Here is a 24,471-nt window from a genome sequence, read left to right on the forward strand (position 1 = left end):
ATAGGTGGTAATTTTGGAAAAACTATATTTGCGGTGGTAATTTTGTGAAGCCCAATGTTTACCATGGTGAGAATCCAAATTTTTCTGGTCGGTCTCTTCTCTCCCGTCGCACGACCATCTTCTCTCCTCTCCCTGCCCGCCGTCCTTCTCTCCTCCACCCGCCGCCATCAGCTCAGGGGCCACCCGGAGCGCTCGACTGTGTGCCACCCGGAGCTCTGCCGCGTGCTTCTCGGCTTGTGAGTCGCCCGGATCTGCACCGCCAGTGGCGGACCCAAAGATTGGGCAGAGCCTGGACACAAGTTGCAGTTGGCAGAGCTGCCCTTGTTCCGTGTCTTGGCAAGTTGCATATAGGCCATGCTGAGGGGTATTTTTTTTTGCCTAGCTCAACTGCACGCATGGTGTACCTCTCACTTGGAGCCCGGGCCGGTGCCCAGGGTCCGCCCTTGTGCGCTGCCCGGGTCTTTCTTCGCCCGTACTGTTCCGCCCGGCCCGGAGATCCCGCCAAGCAGGCTTCCAAAGGCGTCCGTTGAGTGGCCAGTGGAAATTTTCCGCGTGGCTTGCCTCCGTGTTGAAAAGGTCGGGAATCCGACCGGAAACGTGCTGCCAAACCGCGTGGCTTGCCTCCGCGTGCTGCCAAAGCAAAGAAAAAGGAAGGTAAAGAGGCAGTTCCGGTTCGGTTGCGCGATATCTTCTTCTATATAAGTTCAAAGGCTGCGCCTCAGATCTAGATGTTCAACAGCCGCCTCGCCAAGTTCAAGGTAGATCGATAGAGAGAGAAAAGATGGGATCTGCTTGGCCGACGGGGCCATATGCGACTTCGATCGACCTCGCCGTCGGTGTTCGACCTGCTGCCGCAACTGTCCGCTGATGAGCAGGCACGGTTTCCGTCGCTGGGCCTCCATATGCCCGAGCACCAGGCCCGCACGACGGATTCTCCGCCAAAGCCTATAGGGCCCCCTTTCGGATACGCCCCCCTCCCCCCTTCTCCCAATCAGTGTGATTGCAATATTAATTAACTTGGTTTATGCCATGATTGAATTGATGCCCTGAGTGCTTTTCGCTGCAAAAGTATTTGTTCTACAATATTATGTAGTAGTCCAATTTGTTGAGTTGCATTAGACTGATTTATTGGCTCATCTAAGATCCCTGTCGCAGAGGTTTTGACGTTGGAAAAACCATTATAGTTCCCAATATATAATTTTTGTTTCGTTTTACATTTGGCTTAGAAAGAATTACGTGCACTGAAACATTATGATTCACTTGCCACAACCACAAGTTCTTTAGCTTATTACTTAATCATAGGGGAGCTTTGACTCTGGTACCCAAGAAACTGATAGCAGCCCAAACACAAGCCATCTGCTTTTTTTCGTTTGCCATGCACCCTTTGAGGAATTCCCCAAGGAATACAGTTACAAAGTTCACATGTTTGCTCAAGTCTCGTCTAATTTTTCTAAAGATTCCAGCACACTGTCTAAACACCCCATGCAATTAAACGGGAAAAACATTGTGGCTGCAGAACTGATTGTGGAAAGGTGCTTGTAAGGTCACCTATGGTTCATATTTTGTTGATGGCATGGCTGAATGACAAGCTTGTGTGTTCGTAGGGGTAAGAACACAAATGCCCCTTTTATTTATGTGTGTTCGTAGGTATATTGAAACTAACTTATCAATCAAACTACTCCAACAGAATTGGATACACTAGTGAAGCCTCTCGCATGCACTTTGTCCATGATGCTCTCCGTCACTACAATGCTGGACACCCGGTATGTGCAGTTCATGACTTCATGCCTCATCAATTTCCTCACACATATTAAAGTTCTGCTGAGTTTGTTTTGCATGACGTATATAAAATTTATGCAGGGTGCTGAGTTTGATGCTGTGAAGCCTCTGATAGAAGACAACGTGAATATCAAGGGCAAACCGTGGTTCCACATCAATTTCTTGGCTCGTAGCTGCATTAGCAAAAATATAAAGCGTTTCTTTGCTGAGGTGCACTACGAGCCACCCACTGATGGGCGGCCCTTCTCACGACTTCCTGTGGTTGAAGCATGCATAATCCTTGGTATGTTGGTAACCTTTTTTTCTTAACAACTAGTTGGTTTTGATTGATTAACTATTGTTAACCTGCATCTGCATGCAGATGAGTCGTCTAGCCAGTACAGGAGCAGCTGTGCATTCTGTCGAAGTCATCTGGACGTTTTGCATCCGGTAGATGACCATGACTTTGTTTGTGGAACTGGGAAGGACAAGGAATGGATGATTGAAGAATTACTTGGGATGCGATTCATAAGCTGTCGGGATCTGGCCTCCAACAGTGAAGTGGAAGAAGAGAAGAGGGATCTGGCCTCCTCCAATGGTGAAGTGGAAGAAGAGAAGACGGAAGTTTAAACCTGTTGGGTGTCACCTAGTCGTCTTGTATGGGGTGTCTATTTATCGCTTTATGCGATTAGATTTGTTTTTGTCGCAGAACCAGGCGGACGGGCATGCATGCGCCGGCGCGCCGCGCGGGACGCGTGTGGATTGGAGGCTCTTTTTAAGTTAAGCCCAAAATGCTAATTAGTCTTCTTTCTTTATTACTTCGTGCCTTATTTCTTTGTTTCTTTCTTCACCCATTAACTGCACGCATGCCTGTCACCCAATTATGAGTATCACAATCAAGCAAACCCATGATGTAATTGCCTTCTTTTTCTTCAACCATTAACTAGTTCCGTCTAGTTAACATATGGCCCATTAACTAGTAGTCCATTAGCTCGCCCAAGAATTAAATTCTTCTACTAAAGAATCAACTTCTGAGTCATTTTAGAATGTTCCGAGTTTCTGAGTTATTTCAGGATTGTTTGGAAAACATTTCAGAATGTTTCGTAAAAATGCTTAGCAAAAGTTCCCACCAAATGTTTACCAAATACTTTAGAATATTTCAAGCATTACAGATTTGTTTGAAAACAAATCAAAATATTCTGAAAATTTTTCATTTGTTCTAAAAAGTTTTTGAAAACACTTTAGAATGTTCTAGGATATTAAGAAAAATTTGAAATGTTCCCAACAAATTTTCATTTGTTCAAGGAATTTGTTGGGAAACATTTCGGAATGTTCCATTGGAGCTTTTTGAAATGTTCATGAACATTCAAAAAGTTCTCGAACAAGTTTGTAAACATTTCAAAGTGTCGAGTGAAAAAATATTTGAGAACAATTCACAATGTTCTGGATAATTGCCAGAAATGTTCAGAAAAAAGATTTGAACTTTTAAAAATGTTCGTGAGGAATTTGTTTTGGAACATTTTAGAATGTTCCATTAGAACTTTTCAAAATTTTCCTGAACATTCATAAAGACCATACTTAATATATTTAGATACTTTTTTAGTTGGAACAATTTGATGATGAAGCTAGAATAATTTACAATTTAAGCCCAAAAGAATCTAAATTGTTCTCGAACAAATAAAAATGTTCCACAGAAAAATGATTTGAATGCATTAGAGAAATTATTCTTTGAACAAAATAAAATGTTCCAAGAATAAAATACTTGTTCTGTAATAAATAAAAATATTATAGAAAAATATCATCAAAGTATTGTTAAGTATACTTTTATTTTGAAGATCTCATTGTAAGAAACATAATATTGTGATAGAAATTTGATTGGGATAATTATATTTTATAAACTACGTTGTTAAGTTGAATCCTGTTTGTACGAGAATCACTGGTGAATCATGACTCTTAGCTTCTAGCTGCCAGCGATGCCAGCGAATGAAATGAAAAGAAGAAACAAAAAAGCAACCTTCCAATGAGGTGCGCATGCAAATTTAGGCCTGCGCGGATCCCTCCACGGTCTTGTACGACAGCTTTTATCCTAGCAGCGATGAATAGAATCCACCTGTTGTCCTCCACGGTCTTCTTCTAACATTTAAAATTGTTTCAAAAGATTAAAAGAAGTTATGACCTCTTCAAAATGTTCTTCAATCATTTTTGAATGTTTCAAACATTTCAAATTGTTCCAAAACATTCAAAACAGTTATAATCTCTTCAAAATATTCTTCAATCATTTTAGAATGTTTTGAACATTTCAAATTATTCCAATACATTCAAAAAAGTTTTGAGCTTTCAAAATAGTTATGCGCATATTTTAGAATATTTGAACCATCTAAAGTTGTTCCAGAGTCCAGACTAACTAAAATTAAATATGACTGATGCAGGCAGAAAAATAAAAAGAAGAAGATGAGAGACGTCATGCTTAATATGGGCCATAATAAATGCTTAATGTTTCCGTGACAGCACAGCGGCAACAGCCAGCAAATTGAATAGAAAATGGTGCACGCGACCCAAGACAAAGTCAGCTGCGGCGGAACAGCTTCTGCAACGCGTCAGGGCCCACTCGTGCGCGCGATAAATAGAAATCGTTGTCTTGTCTTCAATTCCAAACCATGTCAATTCGGTCGTATGATAGCAGACGTCAAAGAAATATTGGTAGATCTTGGGCAGCCATCGTATGTATTCTTGGATGCTGGTTCTCTTTTGCTCATGGATATTTGTGTATGTGGTTACTTTGTTGTTTACGGTGAGTTACAAAAATAATAATGGTTCTTTCATGTTTTATCCGTGAATTACCTAGTGTCGAGCTACGCGCATTTCTTATGCATATTCCCTGAATTTCGGTAGAGATGATAATACATTTTTCTCTTTTAATTTTACTTGATTAATATAGGGTAGAGACTAATTTACTCCAACTATTGTCCAGGTGTGAAATTCGACCTGGTATGGTATAGGGGACACAACAACTTTCAGATGATTGCAATGCTGTATGGCGCGTATGGTTCGTGCTCCTTATTAAAGTTGGAAAGCGCTGTTTTCTTTCCAAAAAAAGGAAGCGCTGAGGCAAAAAGCACCTAGGCCAGTCTCGTGTCATCGCATAGTTATCAAAACTAGTTTATAGGTAACCACTCCCTCCTCTCTTCTCATAATGGTTGTGCCATAGTTTATAGGTAACCACTCCCTCCTCTCTTCTCATAATGGTTGTGCCATGTCAATAAATTGAATGCTCATAATACTCCAATTAAGACTGGCCTTAGCACTATGATTTGTTGTGTTTTCCGTGTTTCATAGATTGGAACTCATTGAATGTTTACACATCAAATTGGTGTTGCTGAATCTTGCAAAATTACCGTATTTTTCCTTGATAATCCTTGACCAGCCATAACATTTTTGCTCTCGGAGACTACCCTGGATCAGCTGCCGCCCATTTTGCCCTCGCATGGGCGGTGGGCACAGAAAACACTACATCCGGATGCGGCATGGGTATGTGTAAGGTTGGTGTCCATCCAAACAAGCAGAGCAATCACAGTCAAGTACCAAAAAGTTAGTTGGGCCGGCATGGGCGTAAAACCAAACGCTCCATCAGCCTTCCATTTCAAGTTATATGCTTCCTCTGCTACTGTGAGCTTCTTTCCTTATATGTTCCTATTATGTCTCTGTTTTCGGGTTATTGATCGGCCCAGACGAACCCGTCGGGTGGTGAGAGCATCCAGCAAGATATCTAGTGAGCATTCAACTGCCTCAGCTTGCTTTTCAAATTCATATGTGCTGAGCTCAGGCCGCAAGTTCAACTCCCAGAGGAGTCCAGCTGCAGCTGCCGCAGTGCAGGTACGGTCCCATGCTGGTTGCGGTCTGTTCATATGAAAAGGCATAACATCCTTAAATAAGCATTTGACAAGTGGGTAACTTATAAGGACAATCAAAGCTTTTTGCTCACCGCAGTTTATGCATCACTGAGGCACTAAGCGTAGATAGTGAGATACAAGGAATATCTTCATCTCCCCATCTTGCAGTCCATCTCTCCTGTATAAAATAACAAATACTGGTCATAAAGCTACCTGTATCTCACATGAGGGTTCCAAGTTCAAACCTTGAAACTGGACAATGGCAAGTAGCTAGTAGCCCAACCGTATTTGACATCTATGAACTGTAGTCTGCTCTCAGATTGTTGCGAATGGTCTTTGGTTGAAGGATTTGGAAGCATAGATTTGTATGATATAATCAAGAAACATCTAAGAAATTACACAATCTGAAGCTAAATAATTTTAAGTAAAACTTTAGATATGAAACCTACAAGACTACCACGCCACCCTTCTGGTATAAATTAAAGTATTTGGCATAATAGTCAAGGATCTACACCTCTCACATTGAAGTCCATGAAGCTATAAGTACCTTGGAGTCTTGGACAAATATTTAATAAAGCAAGCATGCATCTATTAGTTTGGTTAAATGTGAAGGAATTCAACAGGTGGGACCAGCCTGTCTGTGTAATTGACATGTTGGAGAATGGAGACACTAGCCCGCAGAAAAAAAAAACATGTGTACTTTTGTGTTTACTGGTAGTCTAGACAACCTAATAGGGAATGCATGTGTCAGATAAGAAGGGCATTGAATTGTACCTTCAACCTTCTGTATAGTGCTGCAGAATTACTCCAGGTACCATCAAGCAAAACGAAGTTGAAAGGTTCATCCGGTGAACTCTGCATATCAAAATATTGAAAGTTGATGTGTTATATCAGTCCCAACACCAGAACACACTCAACAAACTGAATTACTCGATACTTAAAATAATGAATGTCAGCTTACTGTGTTTGTGCTAAGATACAAGTCATGGAATGCCAGCTTAAAGAACATAATACATACCATCCCATGAAGGTCAGAAGTCAAGGACGAACCATCAAATTTGAGGTCTTTGACTGACTTGGGAATGATACTCTTGTTTGGATATAGAAATGAAATCTTCCCCTTTCCTGGAGAAACACCACATCAGAATGGAAACTCAGATATTTGACAACAGAAAGAACGGAGAAGCACATGTCCTAGCTAAAGATAAAAATATGACTCGGTAAGTCGGTATATGGGCATACTAAATGATTGACTAATGCAGCAATCTTCTGCAGATCATAAAAAAGTATATGAAGTCCACTAGCATTTCATCTGTAGTGACCAGTACAGATATACATTCATTCTGAATTTGTTCGTGCAAAATATCAACCCGTACCATAGACAATCAGTGCATCAAAGGATGCAATTTAATGTTGTTAGGTCCAAGTCAAGCACACAATGCATCAGTTGAACCATTTACGATGGTCAAAACAGAAAGAACCAAATGCAAACAGAAAAGGAAACACAAGTATGCACAGAATTTGAACCATTAAGTCCTGGTTGTCAGTAAACATGGATGGTTACAGGCTACATTTCTCATAAACATGACACTGCGAAAAAGAGGTTAGACGAGGAAACACGCATTTAAACTGTGATTAAATGTTATAGATCAACAATTGCACCTCTCTGTAGTGGTAAGCAGCCCCGGAAGCAGTTCAAGAAACATAAGTATTTATATGTGCAATATGAGTTAGGAAGAGAAGTTAACAAGCAAACAATTGGGCTTGGAGAATACATCGTCTACTGGCTTCAGTCTTTAAATGAGTACATACTGCCTGTCACTACTAATGCAACTTCCAAAAATGAAGTGAATTTAAGCGACTAAGTGCTATGCGACCAAAACAGCACAAGAGAACCTCCAAAGTCCAAAATTGTAACCCTTTTTTTCCTTTTGGAAATTCAAAATCTATAACATATACATGCATCATACGAAGATGGGGCAATGGCCCATAAAAAGTCTACTCTATCAAAACCACTAAATGCAATAATAGCAAGGCTCAAGATGTATCCTAACACAATGATTATAGCTATTGACCTCTTAAACTAATACTAATTTCTGGGTTCACAATAGGGATAATGCCATCAGAGTTATCAACACCAGTCATCAGTTATCCTCCTCATTCCACTGGAAGCCATATAAAAGTACTTGTTCTTTCAGAGCAAGCAATCACAACATAAACAGAAAGATCACGAATCTAAAAGTGTGGTGTATCTGTATCCTAAGTAGGAGCACATCAGTTGAGCTTAGTAGATAAAAGAATGCTTTGCAGACCTAACAAGAATTTACAACTCCCAAAGTAAGTGAAAGGTAATCTAAACTACCAAACAAAAATGACTAAATCAAGGAAAGCATCTGAATTTGCAGACCTAACAAGAATTTACAACTCCCAAAGTAAGTGAAAGGTAATCTAAACTACCAAACAAAAATGACTAAATCAAGGAAAGCATCTGAAACAACATCATTCAACAATTGAGAAAACAAATATGGATTTAAGATCACCTGAACGATGAAATGCATCCCACATTATATCTTCATGCTCCTGGATACCAAAGAGGCAAAGCTGTGCAGCTTGGATGCCAAATACTTGCCAGAGTAACTTCCCGGTGTTATTTTGACGCAAAAAGTCCTGCAAAAACCAACATGCTTATTGGGCTCAAACACAATAGGAGGATACAGAAGTAAAAACTGCACAACCCTCTTTGCTCTTTGGACAAACCTTTGGGTGCATGTACAACCAGAATTTCATTCCCCTCCAAAGATTGCAGGGAACAATATTTGCGCACATACAGTCTTCAGTTGGTAACCAGCACTGCAATTTCAAATTTCAGAAGTAAATGGATCAGTTAGACAGACTCTTCAAAGAGAGGAGTCAAGAACAAGCAGAAAAATGTAAAATGTCAACAAATTAAACCCCAAAATGCTGCATTGTTGCATCAATGCTCAAGTGCTTACGTAAAAGAGATTGGACATCACGTTACCTTCTGGCACAAATACCCTCTGCTCCCAAGCAAACGGCAACCAATCTGCCGCGCCGAGAAATACTGCAGCTTCTGGTCGGAGTCGCCAAGCGTCTCGTAGACAGCCCTGTGCTTCTTGTCCTCCATGTCCTTGAAATCACCCTGCAATGACCAGAAAAATATCAGACCACGAAGCCAGTAGCGCTGCCAGGAGTTCCGCTCCTGCATTGCTCACACAGAAGCTTCAACCCCCCCCCCCCACCCCTCCCCCCCCCCCCCAAAAAAAGCGAGGGTTTGAGTAAAACAAAAAGGGAAGACGATGGCGTCACCTTCAGCTTGGAGCCGACGCCCGCAAAGCGCATCTTCTCCCCGGCGGCGGCCTCCATCTCGAGCAGCTCGCGGATGACGGCGGCCACCGCGGCTGGAAGCGGCGAGGAGGTTCCCCAGCGACGCCACTCCTCGTGGCTCACCTCGCTCCCGTCACCGTCACCGGCGCCGCCGCTGGTCGCGGCGGTGGTGGGGCGGGATTCCTCCTCCGCTTCTGCCTTCTCTTCTCCCGATGCCGGCTCAGCGGAGAAGGCCATAATGGAGCGCGCGGGGGAAGCGCCGAGGCGGGGAAGCGTCCGCGGCGGGGCGAGGGGAACTCGGAGGCGGCGGTGGAAGGCGACGGCACAGATGGAAGAGGCGGGAGGAAGCAGAGCCAGCATTTTTTTTTTTCTTCTGCTGTTCTTTTATTGCTCGTCAGTAGGCACGGACGCACCGCGCACGGCACATTGTGCGAGCCTGCGAGGGTCCTATACTCCGATGTACTAGCACGGACGCACGGTTTGCCTGCGTGACACCGCAAGCATGGGTTTGCTTGCTCGCACCAAGTTGCGTGCCGTACTCCATTTCAAAATATACACATCGTTTACGTTTATATACTTAGTAAAATCTATGAATTTAAAATGAAGAAAATATATCGTGAAAAATATTTGGTTTCGAGTAAATTTTACTAGTGGTTCTTAAACTTGTTTTTAAATTTTATTCCAGTTCCGGTACTCTTAAAATGCACATAATAGCTCTTAAACTTGTCCTCCACACTTACCGTGGTCCTTAAACTTTAAACTTGCTCTGAGTCTTATCGCAGTCCTTATACACTCAAATGCACATAACACATAATGGTCCGTGAACTTATCTCATACTCCCACACAGATCTATATACTTCCGAAATGCATTCATGTACTTAGAAGATAAAGGATTGTATCAAACTTTAAGAATTTCAAATCAAATTATAATCTCACTCAAAACTAATAAAAAATTCATCAGACAATCATCATCTTGGACACAATATTTGATGATTTTAGAGTTTTTTTATTACATTTATTTAATACTTGATTTTATTTAGAGATTAAAAAAGAATGTTAAAAGCATTTATCCTTTGCTTTAAAATTTTTGAGAAAATCACCAAAAAATTGACTCTAGATTATTTATAGATTTTGCTATTTCAATTCAATTCATGACAATTATCCATAAATTTCGGATTCACTATGAGTGGAAATCGAACTTGATTTGAAGTCCAGACAAATTTGAAACAATTCACAAAGTTGTTTTAAAAATAAATAATAATATATTATAGAAGCATATGGATTTGGATGAGAGTGTAGAATAAATTATGGACCGAGATAGTTTAACAGCCATTAAATTATGTGTATTTTAAGAGTAATCAGAATCGGGATAAATAAGAACCCCCGATAAGTTTAAGAACCGAGATGATGATATGGGATAAGTTTAAGAACTAATATATGCATTTTGAGAATATAAGGATGGGAACTCATGATAAATTTGAGGACTGCTGGCGGAGTTTACTCTATGGTTGGTAGTAGGAATGTACGAACAAATGTATCATTCTTATAACCATGTTTGGTTGGTTACATGGATGGACGCAAGTAACAGTACATGTGAGACAGAGTAGGCTCAAAGTAGATGCAATAAGCCACCGAACTTGCGTGTAAAGATGGCCAATTTGGCGTATCCACCGGCGAGGATGAAAGTATATTTATTCATCTGCTTATATAGGCAACCAAGTACTCTTCTTTACGGATCCACGGTTGCAAACATTACCCATACGAGTAACCAAACACATCCTAGCCGCTTGCCAGTGAACCTGCTGCTACCTCCCGTGTTAGCAATGCCACTGCGTCGCTCTATGTCAACATCTGCGTTTGTTACTCTTTCTCTATTCTCCGCCGGCCGATACTTCCATATCACCTGTGGCCTTCGAGTTCTGTTCTGATTAGTACGGCCTAAGTTAAAAGTTGATACTGATTATACAAATGCAAATGTGGGAGATTTAATTTATACTATGGTCGGAATGCGACGAAGACTAGGCACGAGCTACTGCTTGGTCACAGCCTACCACGCATACCGAACCTTTCCATAGGCTTGGCCACAAGCTCCACATAACCGCAAAAGCTCTAAGGAGGTGGAGCAAATCTTTAATCTCGGACATTAAACTCAAGCTCCTCATGGCCCAAGTGTTCATTTTGAGACTGGACATGGCTCAAGAAACTAGAGATTTTACCGAGTCTGAACATCGATTAAGGAGCAAACTCAAGAAGTGCATCTTTGGTTGGGCGGTAATTGAATTGGTTGGGCGGTAATTGAAAAGGCCAGGAAACGGCAATTTTCACGAGTCACCTACATCCGAGAAGGAGACGCGAATACCAAATTCTTCCACCTCAAGGGGAACTCAAGAAGGTAGAAAAATTTTATTCAACGCCTGCAGAAAGACCAGGGCTGAGCCTTCTCCCACCAAGACAAACAGCAGATTATTCAAAACCATTTCTCCACAGTGATGGCGGATCCACCAGCTACTTCTCGAGACTTCCAATGAGATGCCCTATGCCTCCCCACGGTGAACCCCTCCTCCTTGGATGATCCTTTCACTGAGCTGGAAGTACTCGTAGCTATCAGACAACTTCCGTGCGATAAAGCGCCAAGGCCGGATGACTACATGGGCTATTTCTTCAAAGCTTGCTGGAGTGCCATTGTCGCAGCTATCACATGGGACGCTGCGAGAACCTCAACTTGGTCAACAAAGCAAACATCGTTCTAATCCCCAAAAAAGATGGGGCAGAGTTGATCACGGACTTCAGGCCAATCAGTCTTATCCACGCCGTTGCAAAAATCATCAGCAAATTACTAGCAATACGACTAGCACCGAAAATGAAGGAACTCATCTCCCCTTGCCAAAGTGCCTTCATAAAGGGAAGAAGCATCCACGACAACTTCCTTTACGTCAAAAATATTGTGCGGCGCTTGAAGAAGCATCCACGACAACTTTCTTTACGTCAAAAATATTGTGCAGTGCTTCCATTGTAACGGGACACCTTCGCTACTCATCAAGCTCGACATCTCAAAAACCTTTGACTATGTGCTCTGGGACTACCTGCTTGCTTTGATGTAGCATAGAGGCTTTCCCCAACACTGGAGGAACTGGATTGCGGCAACACTAACCACCTCCACTTCCGGGATCCTGATTAATGGTTTCCCGTCTGACCCTATACAGCACGGCCGCGGGCTGTTAAGTCCTCAAGTTGCAATCAGCTTATACAAACATCCAGATTCATCAACATCATCAAGTTCCACATGTTACTCGATGTGGCAAAAGGTTCAACAGTCTCAATAACCGGTGAGAAACGGACGATTCGAATCGAATTTGTTAACCTGACTAGGGAAAACCTAACTCACACGCATGGGGAGCATCCTAGCCCACACAACATTTTCCTTCTCTTTTCCAGCTCGTGGATTAGGGTCACCCCCCTCGAGTACAAGAGGTCCACGAACCACGGAACATCACAGGGCGTGGCTGCTCTTGCACCCGCATGAGAAACATCTTTCAAAGAGGGTGAGGGACAAGTCCACTCCCAGGTCCAATCAGGTACTCTGCTTACTGCTTACCATATTTCACAGCATTTGGTTAGTATGTTCAAACACTTAACCACCACTACCACACATCTACGGTCTTATCATTTTCATCACTAGACAGACGGGGTTCCATCTCATCATCATCAACATTAACATCATCTTATCATTTACCCCGCCCGTCAATCCTTATAGTTGCAGCATGTAGATAAATCAAGCAACTCCTATTTTTCTCGCGAGTGACAGGAAATCACTCGACTTTTACCAGCCCTATTTAGCAAGGCAGCTACTCAACCAAAAGCTAGTAAGCAATACAAGAGTACCTAAGATTATGCAGCTAAGGTTTCATTCAACTTCTATAATTTAAATGCACAAACAAGTACAGATATATAAACATATATGTGAATTGCATAACAGGTAAAAATATAGGTTATGCTCTGGGGCTTGCCTTCTTGTGATATGTTAGTTAAGTCAGCAATCTCGCTCTGGTTCAGTTCTTCAAAAATTCCAGCTTGGTTCACTTGAGCTTCAAAAATTCCAGATTGGTTCACCTGAGCTCCAGAAATCCCTCCATTCTCCGGCACCAACTCATAGTTCTCATCAGCTAAAATCGTCCCATCTATATGCAGAGGGTGAAGTTCATTTAGTTTTTCACTATAAAATTGTAATCCAACAAACACAGTTTTGTTTATGAAACAAGTCAGATTACAGTTTACTGGGCAATTGTTTATAGAGTAGTTAAAACTGTACTGAACTCAGCAAGCAAGTTGGGGTTACATTTAACTTGCAGAAATAGTTTATGCTAGGACTTGCACAGTTTTAAACATAGGGCATAACTTAAACAGTTTCTGTTATTTCAGGATGCATGTAACAGGGCATATACTGAGGCTAAAATATTGCTACATGTTTCAAAATTCAGACTTGACAACTATATATTGTGAAAGTGCAGAAAACAGCATGCAGATTACCAAATAGTATTTAACTCTTGCCTAGAACCTGATTTGATAAAATATTCAGTTTCAGTTTGGTTTCAGCTTAAGAAACAAACATGCAAGATTTAGTTCAAGTTTCACTTAAGAACTATCATGCAGAATTACTTTCAGATCATATGCAGAATCATTAGAACATGCATGACTTATCTAGCTCAAGTTTCAGACTTAGACTTAAAATTAGCAAAACTAAACATGCATGTGTGAACAAGTTGCAGATCTGACTGCAAGGATTCCAATGCATGTTAGTTTGCATTTTTAGGATTTTTCTACCCTTTACAAAGTATTTGCAAGTTCACAGCTTAACAACCACGAATTAAGTTCAGGCTTTACACAGGTTCGGGAAAACATTCACTCTCGACCCTAGTAGAAGTCAAATTCTAGCAAAAGGTCCTTGGCCGGGTCTGAAACAAAAGGAGCAGAGAAGACATGGCTGAGTTCTAGCAAGCATCGCTACTGGTTTGTGAGCTAGAGGGCAGAGGAGCTTCAGGGATTCAGGGCTCAACTACACAAGTACTTGATTTGGAGCAGGATGACTAGAGGTGGCCTGCCGGCGTGAAGATGACCACGGCAATGTGGTTGCTCCGCTCGACGGTGCCCCGGCAAGAGAAGAAGGCCAAGCTCGGGCTCCAAGGCTTTGCAGGGAGGGGAACAGGTTCTGAGCTACTGATTTTGGGCAAAGTGGGCGGAGAGAGAGTACTTTCCTCAGCTAGCTCGAGCTTGCCGTGGCAATGGTGGGTGGGGCGAGATGAACTGGCTTAGTAATGGGAGCTCAGCTAGTCTATAACAAGCATGGAGAGTGGAGAGCGAGCTGGAGGTCATGCTCGTGTCGCTTGCGCCAGTGTGCATGCCCCCGTGTCAAGTTCTTGGCAAAACCAGAGACAGAGAGATATTTTTGGGGCAAAACCAGGCAAAAAATCGTGGGCAGAAGCCATGGCTGGAATTCAATTTTGGACTTGATGTCAGAGCATCGACGGCGTACAGCAGCGCCTAAGTGCAAAGAAAGAAAAATGGCTAAAACATTTTGCTGAACTTGGACAGAAAACATACGGACTGCCAATGAGTTAAGGATGGAAGATCTGATAGAATTTTGAGAATCAAGCCAAACGTTGCAGAACTGGATCAATTCAGGCGGGCGAGGGAATGGGGATGTCAATTCTGGGTAGGACATGCACTCAGGCTAGAAACTCTGGGCATAGGGCCAGAAACTCTAAGAAACGGTTCGGACACCCGATTAGTCTATTCGGAAACTCCGGGTATACGTCCGGATACTCCGGATTAAGGTTCGAACACCTGTTCCAGGACTCTGAAACTCTGGGTTTAAGCCCGAAATGTTCGGGTTTTCCCAAGTTTTGGCTTTAACTAAATTTTTCCGAGTTTCTTTGGCAAAGTTTAGACTCTAGGCTTTGTTTAAACGTCTAAAACATCTAGAATGTCACAGCCTACCCCCCTTAAACAGAATCTCATCCCGAGATTCGAATAACAGGCTAAGATGGGCAAATTGAATGTACCTTTGGCAGATTCAAGAAAACCATGAGAATTTTGATTAAGATTACTTTTAGGTTCCCAAGTGGCTTATTCTTCAGTGTGATGATTTCACAAAATTTTGTACATCTTGACTACTTTTCTTCTGGTACTTCTCTCTTTTTGGTCAAGGATTCTGAGAGGATTTGATCATGCAGAGTTTGCTCAACAAAGATGTGGGCCATGATGATTTGATCATGCAGAGTTGGCTTAATAGAGATGTGGTTCAGATTGCTATGAGTAACTATTTCCAAGTTAAGATTCCTCAATTCAGAGCACAGGATTTCATTATAAGCCTCAACAGATAGGCAATTGCACCTAACTTTTCGGCTCAAGGCATCAGCTACAACATTAGCCTTGCCTGGATGATAATGTACCTCAAGATCATAATCCTTAATTAATTCTAACCATCTTCTTGGTCTCATGTTCAATTCAGTTTGAGTAAAAATATACTTGAGACTCTTGTGATCCATGTAGATATTGCAACGTGCACCCATAAGATAGTGTCTCCAGATTTTGAGAGTATGAATAACTGCTGCTAGGTCAAGATCATGAGTTGGATAATTCAGCTCATGAGGCCGAAGAGCTCGTGAAGCATAAGCAATTATTCGATTGTTCTGCATAAGCGTACAGCCAAGACCAGTGCCAGATGCATCACAATAAACATCAAATGGCTTGGTATTGTCTGGCTGAGCTAAAATTGGGGCTGTGGTCAAGTGTTCTCTTAGGGTGTGGAAAGCTGCTTCACATTTTTCATACCACATAAACTTAAGTCCCTTCTTCAATAACTCGGTCATGGGTTTTGTTATTTTGGAGAAATCTGGAATAAAGCGACGATAATAGCCAGCTAAAACAAGGAAACTGCGAATTTGATGGACATATTTGGGAGTTTTCCAATCCATTATTTCTTGTACTTTGCTGGGGTCAACTGATATACCTTGGCTAAAAATTGTGTGGCCCAAGAATTTCACACTATCTAACCAGAATTCGCACTTAGAGAATTTCGCATAAAGCTGATGATCTCTAAGGCGCTGGAGAACAATGCGTAAATGGTCAGCATGTTCCTTCACATTCTTGGAATAAATAAGGATGTGATCAATAAAAATCACGACAAACTTATCAAGCTCAGGCATGAATACTGAATTCATCAGATACATGAAGTAGGTAGGGGCATTTGTGAGGCCAAAAGACATGACTAGATATTCATAGAGACCATATCTAGTGGAGAATGCTATTTTTTGCAATGTCACAGGGCCAAATTTTAATTTAATGGTAGCTAGAACGAAGGTCAATCTTGGAAAAGACTTTAGCTCCGGCTAGTTGATCAAAGAGCACATCTACACAAGGAAGAGGGTACTTGTTCTTGATAGTTACTACATTGAGAGGTCGGTAGTCCACACATAACCTCAAACTATCATCCTTCTTCTTCACAAATAGAGCTGGGCAACCCCATGGTGAAGCACTTGGCCTAATAAAACCTTTATCTAGTAGTTCTTGCAACTGCACTTTCAATTCAGCCAATTCTTTTGGAGGCATTCTATATGGTGTTTTGGAAATAGGAGTTATGCCAGGTTGCAGTTCAATGACAAACTCAATGTCCCTATCTGGTGGCATGCCTGGTAGGTCATCTAGAAAGACATTGGCATACTCGCACACTACTAGAATTTTCTCTATCTCTGATTCAGATCTACTGAAAGCACATGAGTTGATGCATTCGGAGATTGGCAAATAAAGAGTGATTGTCCCATGGGTTGGGGAATTTATCTCAACGGCTCTAGAAGAAAGGTCTAGGATCACTCCATGTCTAGTCATCCAATCCATTCCAAAGATCACATCTATGCCTTCTAATGCTAAAAGAATCAGTTCAGTCCTGATAACCTTACTGTCCAATTTTATTGGTACATGTCTAATAATCTGATTGGAGCTACTTTTCCTCCCGGGGTAGAGATCATATATGATCCGTTCGTGTGACAGAAATCCAAACCAACTTTTGCATCAAATTTAGCACTAATAAAACTATGGGATGCACAGGAATCAAATAATATAATGGCAGACTTGTGATGGATAAATAAAGTACCCGTCATCACTGGTGCTCCCTCAGGATGTTGTGCAAGAGTGATGAAATTGACCCGCCCTTGTCTTACTTGAATGGTCTGCCTCTTGTTCTTGTTCTGATTATTTTGGTGGGATCCTTGGCCTTGATTTTGTTGTCCGGCTTGCGGGTAGTCTCTAGCAAAATGATTTGGTCTTCCACATCTAAAACAGCGGTTGTCATTGCCTGGTGATGAGCATTGAACCTCTGCTGTTGTTGTTGAGAAGAGGGTGCTGTACGATTTTGTTGTTCCTACTGAGGCCGAATCACCCATCTCCCTTGCTGAGCGCTCCTCTGAGAATTTTGGGGTGGATTGTTCTGCACTAAATGATATATTGGGGGCTGAGCAATTGACGGTCCAGCTGGTGCCTTCCTCTTCTTTTCTACTTGATGGGCTGTGAAGCAATCTTCTTGAGTAATTGCTAAATTAACCAGCTCATTGTAGGTGTCAACTCTGATGGGATTCAGGCGGTCCTTTAGCTTGGTGTTAAGGCCCCGGTAGAAACAAACACGCTTTTTAGCGTCAGTATTCGCATGATAGCCTGCATACCGACTCAGGTCATTGAAGGCTTGAGTATACTGAACAACAATTCTATTGCCCTGTGTAAGTGCCAGAAATTCATTGAGTTTTCTGTCCATAAGTCCCTCTGGAATGTGGTGGCTTCTGAATGCATTTCTGAATTCTTCCCAGATGACAACATGGCCAGCTTGGAGCATGGCACTGTAATGATCGCACCATAAATGTGCTGATTCGCGGAGCTACTGCGCTGCAAAGCGAGCTTTGTTCTCCTCGGAGCATGGGACATGAAGAAGTGTAAACTTGGACTCAATGGTGCGAATCCAAGCATTAGCATCCAAAGGTTCCTCCGTTCGGTTGAATAAAGGAGGCTGAGTACCAAGAAAATCCAGATAGGTTGCTGATTGAGGCTGGTTGTCATGGTGCCCTCCTCGCTGCTGATGTGGTTGCTGCCCTTGGACAATCTGGCAAAACCTGGTGGTGGCAGTGGTGGATTATTGCCTCCTCCTCCCAAACCACTTGAACTGCCGGGTGTCACCACCATCTGAGATATGGAAACTCAGTATTAGTCAAAGAATTAATATCATTTCCATGACTCATTGGACATAGAACTCAAAAGGCTTGTTTTCAGTTTGTTCAAAAAGCTGCAATTACTGAAAATATCTCAACTCATATTCCATTCATCCAACCCCTTGAATTCCTTTGACAGTAACTGAATAAATATTGAATTGAGACTGCAGTAGTCAATTTGGCTAATTTCCAGATCAAGATGATTAAGAAATTTCCATTTCTGAATCTCTGTTTGGGCTATGGACAGTTTGTGGGCAAGGCTGATGGAAATTCATTGGGTGAAGTTGATATCTAAAAACTCTCAATTTGGGCCAGGATACTCCCAAGATGTTTAGGCACAACTCGTGCTAATGAAGCCTAGGTCTAGATTAACTCTAAAATGACATTATTCCTAAAATTTCAACTTGCTATTTACCCAAAAAATTCAGTACCGAGAGAGCTAGTGTTTTGTGTACTAAATAGACTATACTCGGCCAAAACTTTTCATGTCTTAAATCTCGCTAACACACCCGTTCAGAAACAGGTTTTCAGCAAGAATCAAGCCAACAAACTGTTTTCAAGATTCCAGATATTCATTTTCTAATCAAGCAAGACATGAAGTTAAATGATTTTCAAGTGATTTACTACTGTGTCCACGCTTAATTCAAATTTTCTTAACCAAACACAACAGATTCAAGTTTGTTTAAGAATGATATGATGCATGCACATCCTAGTCATCCTCACAAATGAACCAATATAACTTGGTATTATGTACAAAATTCGGAGGTATACGGCTCTCCCTATTTAACTAGCCAAATAACTAGTCGGTCTTAGCTTATCAAAATCATGGTTAGCGTACCTGCAGAACTTCAGTGTATATACTGAAGAAAGTTAGTTATCTAACATCCTTAAATAACCACCTGATCATGCTCCCAATTTCCTTAGGGCTTTACGAACTAACACTGTCCTTAACGACCAAACGCAATTTTCAAACTCAATTTTTGTGGGTCAAGTTTTAAGAAATTCTTTTGAAAACTAGTTGTATTCTTTGGCACATGCTTTGCATCGCTCTGATACCAGCTGTTGACGCAAAAATCAACACACTGGAATCCGAGGGCAAGTGTTCGCCAAGCTCCGGAAAGTCAACCAAGTGTGCCAGTCAATTTGACCTGAAATTGACAAGAAAGAAAATAAAGTCAAATTCGAGAGCGTATTGGCTGGGATTCCGAATATCTCTCATACAGGCATATAGGCAAGCTTTGCCGATATAGTATGTGACAAAAAGATATTAAATGCGAGTGTGTAACAAACAAGCGCGTCGGCAAAATCAGCCGTTGCACTAGACGACAAAACCGGCTTAAAGTAGCCGATTACGCGTGTATGACAAAATCTAATCTACGAATGTGCAATTTAGATGATGTAAACTAAAAACAAATCTAAACCGACTCTTGAAATAACAAAAGTGTTACTACAAAGCCTAAAGCCGATCTAATATGTTTTTAGCAGATAGCTCTGATAATGGCCAAAAAGCATAAGAAAACCTACAAATCTAACCAATATCGATAATTTGTGAATAAATCTAGACGAGACGACAGCGATGCGCCCGGAAGTCAAATCCTAGATAAACTCGATAACTTTTGAATAGATTTGAACGAAGCCACAGCGATGCTCCCGGTAGCTAAAGCTCAAATATACTCGGTAAAACAAAAACTTACCAGCAAACCAAGTCCCTCGAATGTGAGGCGTCCTTGATCAACTTGAAAGAACTCGTCGAAAAAGAAAAGAAAAGGCGAAGTCGCAGAAAAAGTGCAAAGTAAACGTAAAGTTTTGTTGTATTGGATGTGTATCATGTTTTTCCGATCCCTTACAACTGATATTTATAGCCTAGCGCAATCAAATCCTAGCCGATTACGGCAAACATTACTTGACCTAAAAGAAAAGACTTACTAAAGATAAACTACTTTAAATATTACAACCGAATCATCAAAATTTTTGTAGAGTCCAGGACCTCTTCTCCTTCCTTGACCTCATCGACAACTCTTCATCGGCCGAGCACCAGAGTGGACAAATTAGCATCTTCGAAGCATATTCTTCTGGTCCATCGGATGGACTCCATCGGCCGATTCCAATACTGTGCATCTTTTGGTTTCTTCCAAATTGGCCACCTTCCCTTCATTAAAATCACCCTTCTTGACACGTGTCAAAAAATAGTGTCAACACATGCCCCCCAGTTTCGGAGTAATTTGTTTTGCTCCGAAATTAACTCCAATCATGATTGCCAACGTCTATAGAAATCTCCACTCTCCAAGTAAATTATTTGCCATATTTCCATTCTGCCCTTGGAACCAAAGTTATAAATATCCGCGTCTCCTCTCTCGCTGGCATATTTGTAGCACCTCTGCCTTCTCTCTTGCTCAAGAACACATCTGCTCTGCCACCACTACAGCCAAAACACCCTCCTAGGGTTTAAAGGATTTAAAGCTCAAGAACCATCCTCCTGGCAATGGCATCCATCTCCGAGATCCCAGAGGTATGTTTTCCTTCCCCTTCCGCATCTCTGCTTTCTACTCCCTTTTCGATTCCCCAGCCACATCTCTTATTTCTGCCTTCATTTTCAGAACCTTAGGGGCAACATAATCATCCCGTTAGAAAATCCATCCAGCATGGTCTGCATAGGTCCGATGGGTAATCCAGATCCCACCAGTATAATCAATTTAGAGACCAATAGAATCCCCATCAAATCCTCCGATATGAACCTGGATTTGTCTCAGGCCTTTAGATCTTGGCCGAGCGTCACCCCTGGATGGAGAAATTGGTTCCACAGGATAGCCAATGTTCAGAGAACCAATTGGGAACAGTACGACATCAGCCAATGTCTGAACTTGTCTTCATCTTGAACTTCATCTCCACAGGCAGCACTTGAGCGTAGCACGGGCTTCTAAGCTTCAGTCGTACCATCCGTCGGCGTTGGCATCAAACTCCTGATCGGATCCTGCATCTTGCCAAACTATCCCCAAGGACGGGATAGGTTCACGTCACCATCCGTATGCAAGTTTTAAGTGGATGCAAAGGTATAAAAAGTAGCCAAGGATAGGCTGGGGTTTCCTATGCAAGCACAAGTATATATGTAGTCATCTGTTACTCTTCGACACGGGCCATACCGGCACCGGTCAAACTATACTCATGTCTCTCACCCATCCCAGGTTGATGCAGGAACTCCCTCTCCATGCACCTCAGCTGACTCCATAGGGGGAAGTGGACTAGAGGGAGGTAGAAAGCTGGGTTTACTACTCTAGATGAAGTAACAGAAGAGTAGGAATGTACATGACCGAGTACGCGGCTATACGTATAGTTTTCACCCTACAGGGGTTGCGCACCTATACCCACTCACCCCGACGATAGCCAGGAGCAACCCGACTATGCCCGAAGCACCGGTCTACTGAGAACGAGACTAATCGCTATGGTACCATCCTGTCCCCCCAGGTTGGGATGCATCCTCTTGCAGGAGGCCGCCTTGGAGTTGTGTGGCCCCACCCCCTGCCATCCGGAGTTGTGTAGGGCCCATGCTACTCCCGCATCGGGCCCTCCGCACATACCCTACTTCTAACAAGTCTGGTGATGCGCATAGCTAGCTCGGACCATGTCCACCCACATAATGGATAAGTGGTGTGCTTGTTTACAAAGTCCCACAAATCATAGTTACCGCATGTGTCCATAAGAGCCGGGGCAAGCACTCCTCACACAGTCCTCCGCAGTGATCCGCCAAAGGCACCCATAACAGTTATTGCCTCTCCTTGGGCACCCATAACAGGTATTGCCCCTCCTTCTCTTCTCTTTCCGCACCCACTACAGGTGCTCCCTAGAATGTGCCCAATACACATTCCCGGCCAGTAGCTTGCCCCCGCTAAAAGCCCTATCTCTGGCTCCTCACAAAGTGGGTCTCAAGCATGCCAAGACTATCATATCATGGAATTCACATACCCAAACACTCTCATAGTAGCCAAAGCATTCGAGAATCAATCAAGGTATAGGGATGCAAGGAATACGGTATAAGTAGGCCATGCAGGATTATCTCGCACACACACACAAGTAAGCAATAGCAGTTCTAGCAAGCAATGCCTAATAGGATTTCAAATCATAGATGGGCGTGAACCTGAGTGCTCCTCGTGAACTTCTGAGACTCCTGGTAGCCCTGGTCGTCGGTCTTCTCTTCAACAGCAGGACCTATTCGTAATTACGGATGACTATAGGGGCCAAAGTGCAAAAATGCACAAAACTACCCAAATAAGATCCAACTCACAACAAAAACCTACTCTAATGCATAGATCATGATTTTAGAAGAATTATGAAACTGGTTTCATAATTTTCGGAGCTCCGGTTGATTTATTATGATTTTCTGAAGCTTAAAACAGTTTCTGGTATTAATAAAAGGTTTTCAGAAAAAGAAAAACACACAGTGCGACACGTGGCAGCACCAAGAGTGCCACATGTCCTGCTGACGTCAGCATGACGTTAGCACGGGTCAGGCTCTGCTGACGTCATCATGGGGTCCGCCAAATGGTGACGTCATCATGGCCTTTGATGACGTCAACGTTGACCTGGTCAACATTGACCAAGTCAACGGTTAACTGGGTCCATGTCCAGGTGGGGTCCACATGTCAGCGGCACTGGGTCACTGATGGGCGGGGCCCACACGTCAGGTCCGATAAAAGAAAAAGAAAAAGAAAAGGGCTTTAAAAGGTGGACGGGCCGAAAGTTGAACGGACCGGCTCGGTTTGGCAGATTGGCTCGGCCCACGGCTTGGCAGGCCGGCTCGGGGTCCAGGTGACTCGGCTCGGTTTCGTGGCTCAAGAAAAAGGCCGGCTGGGTTCGCGGCTTAACAGGCTGGCCCATGAACTTGACTCAGCTCGGCGTCTTGGGCTTCTTGGCGTTGGCATTCTGGGCCGGCGGGTGAAGGCGGCCATTTCTCCTTTTCCTCCTTTTTCCTTCACTCATTTCCTTCTTCTCTCTTGCTGAAGCACCAGGCCCGGCGTCCCTTCCTTCTTCTTCTTTTTGTCATCTCCCTTCTTCTTTTCTTCTCCTCCTCTCTCTGACAGGGCGACGAGATCTGCTACGGCCTCTCCTCGGTGGCGAGACGGTGGCGACGACGTTCCTGGCGGCGGCGGCTCGGCTCCAGTCACTTGGGCGGGCAAAGGCCCGGCCCGGGGCTTGGGACACGTGTGCGCACGCGCGTGAACACGCACGTAGCGACGACATGGCGAGGCATAGCAGCGGCAAGCAGGGCCAAGGTGGCGGGACGGCGACAGAGCTCCGGCGAGCATAGGGCAAGGTCAAGGCAAGGCGAAAGGGCAGGTCCTGGACGGCTTGGTTGCATGCAGGGCCGTGTGCGTGAGGTGCTCGGCACCCAAGGCATGGCACGCGCGCGCGGAGCGATGCGACGCGGCAACGGTGAGGCAGGACAGGGCGGAGCAGAGCAGGGCAGCTCGAAAGGGGCAAGCGCGCGGCCAGTGTGGCGCACGCACGCGCGCAGGCACCTGGCTTCCAGGGCCATGGCGTGGCCTTGCCGAGCGGATTCGGTTCGGCGGCACGGGGGAAAAATGACGGCGGCGAAGCCAACCCGGGCAGAGCAGAGCATGGCCGGGAGGTGTGGCGGCGGGCTCGACGGCGAGGCCAAAAGGCGTTGCGGGGCGAGGTCAAGGCCGGCCAAGGTTCAAGAACGCGCTCACGCGCGGACTCCTGGCAACCCAGGACCGCAGCGTGGTCGTGCCGTGCTCGCGGAACGCCGGCGACCCGGGTCCATGGCGCGACGCGACGGCGTGGTCAAGGCGTCGGCGGTGTAGGCTCCTGCAAGCAAGGTTGGGACAGGTCCCTATGGCCGGGCTACAGGTAGGTTCCTCGGCGGTACATGGCTCAACGGACAGCAGGGGGATGGAGGTTGGATGGGCGGCGAAGGCGGCGGGCTCACCGGCGGGTCTGGGGACGAGGGCGCTCGGAGCCGTGGCGAGTCGGTGTAGGCGAGAGCGGGGCCGTGCAGGACGCGCAGCTACGACGAGGGAGTCGATCTGGGCGCAGGCGTGACGAAGAGCTCCTGCGGCGGTGGTGGTGTTCCCCTGCTCCTCCGCGGCGGGCTCCTTCTTCCCCGTCTCCTCTGCTCCTCTGATTGTGGCGGCGGCGGCGTGATTGGGAAGGGGAAAAACCCCAGGAGTGGCTAGGGTTTATGGCTGCGGTGTCCAAGGCTTTATAGGCGG

The 24,471-nt window shown here is 43.9% G+C and overlaps 2 protein-coding genes across 5 annotated transcripts; one reads left to right on the forward strand and one right to left on the reverse strand.

The window, feature by feature from the left end:
• The first annotated feature begins 675 nt into the window (after positions 1–675).
• On the forward strand, positions 676–4,547 carry LOC120703482. Its single transcript, XM_039987586.1, has 4 exons — positions 676–1,606; positions 1,688–1,763; positions 1,861–2,062; positions 2,141–4,547. The coding sequence occupies exons 2-4, from the start codon at positions 1,716–1,718 to the stop codon at positions 2,386–2,388; spliced, it is 498 nt and encodes a 165-aa protein (XP_039843520.1). The 5' UTR covers positions 676–1,606; positions 1,688–1,715; the 3' UTR covers positions 2,389–4,547.
• Positions 4,548–5,056: 509 nt separating this feature from the next.
• On the reverse strand, positions 5,057–24,429 carry LOC120703480. 4 transcript variants are annotated; one of them, XM_039987584.1, is made up of 9 exons: positions 24,189–24,429; positions 8,976–13,171; positions 8,668–8,808; positions 8,406–8,498; positions 8,189–8,315; positions 6,667–6,773; positions 6,423–6,503; positions 5,741–5,826; positions 5,057–5,655 (listed from the first exon to the last, which is right to left on the reverse strand). In XM_039987584.1, the coding sequence occupies exons 2-9, from the start codon at positions 9,351–9,353 to the stop codon at positions 5,439–5,441; spliced, it is 1,230 nt and encodes a 409-aa protein (XP_039843518.1). In that variant the 5' UTR covers positions 9,354–13,171; positions 24,189–24,429; the 3' UTR covers positions 5,057–5,438. The 4 variants fall into 4 exon arrangements, with proteins under 4 accessions (XP_039843518.1, XP_039843516.1, XP_039843517.1 ...); XM_039987582.1 differs by having other exon boundaries at positions 6,610–6,773; positions 24,189–24,425; XM_039987583.1 differs by lacking the exon at positions 24,189–24,429 and adding an exon at positions 17,143–19,338 and having other exon boundaries at positions 6,610–6,773.
• Between the last annotated feature and the right edge of the window lie 42 nt (positions 24,430–24,471).

The sequence above is a fragment of the Panicum virgatum genome, chromosome 4K, assembly GCF_016808335.1.
Source record: "Panicum virgatum strain AP13 chromosome 4K, P.virgatum_v5, whole genome shotgun sequence".
NCBI lineage: Eukaryota > Viridiplantae > Streptophyta > Magnoliopsida > Poales > Poaceae > Panicum > Panicum virgatum.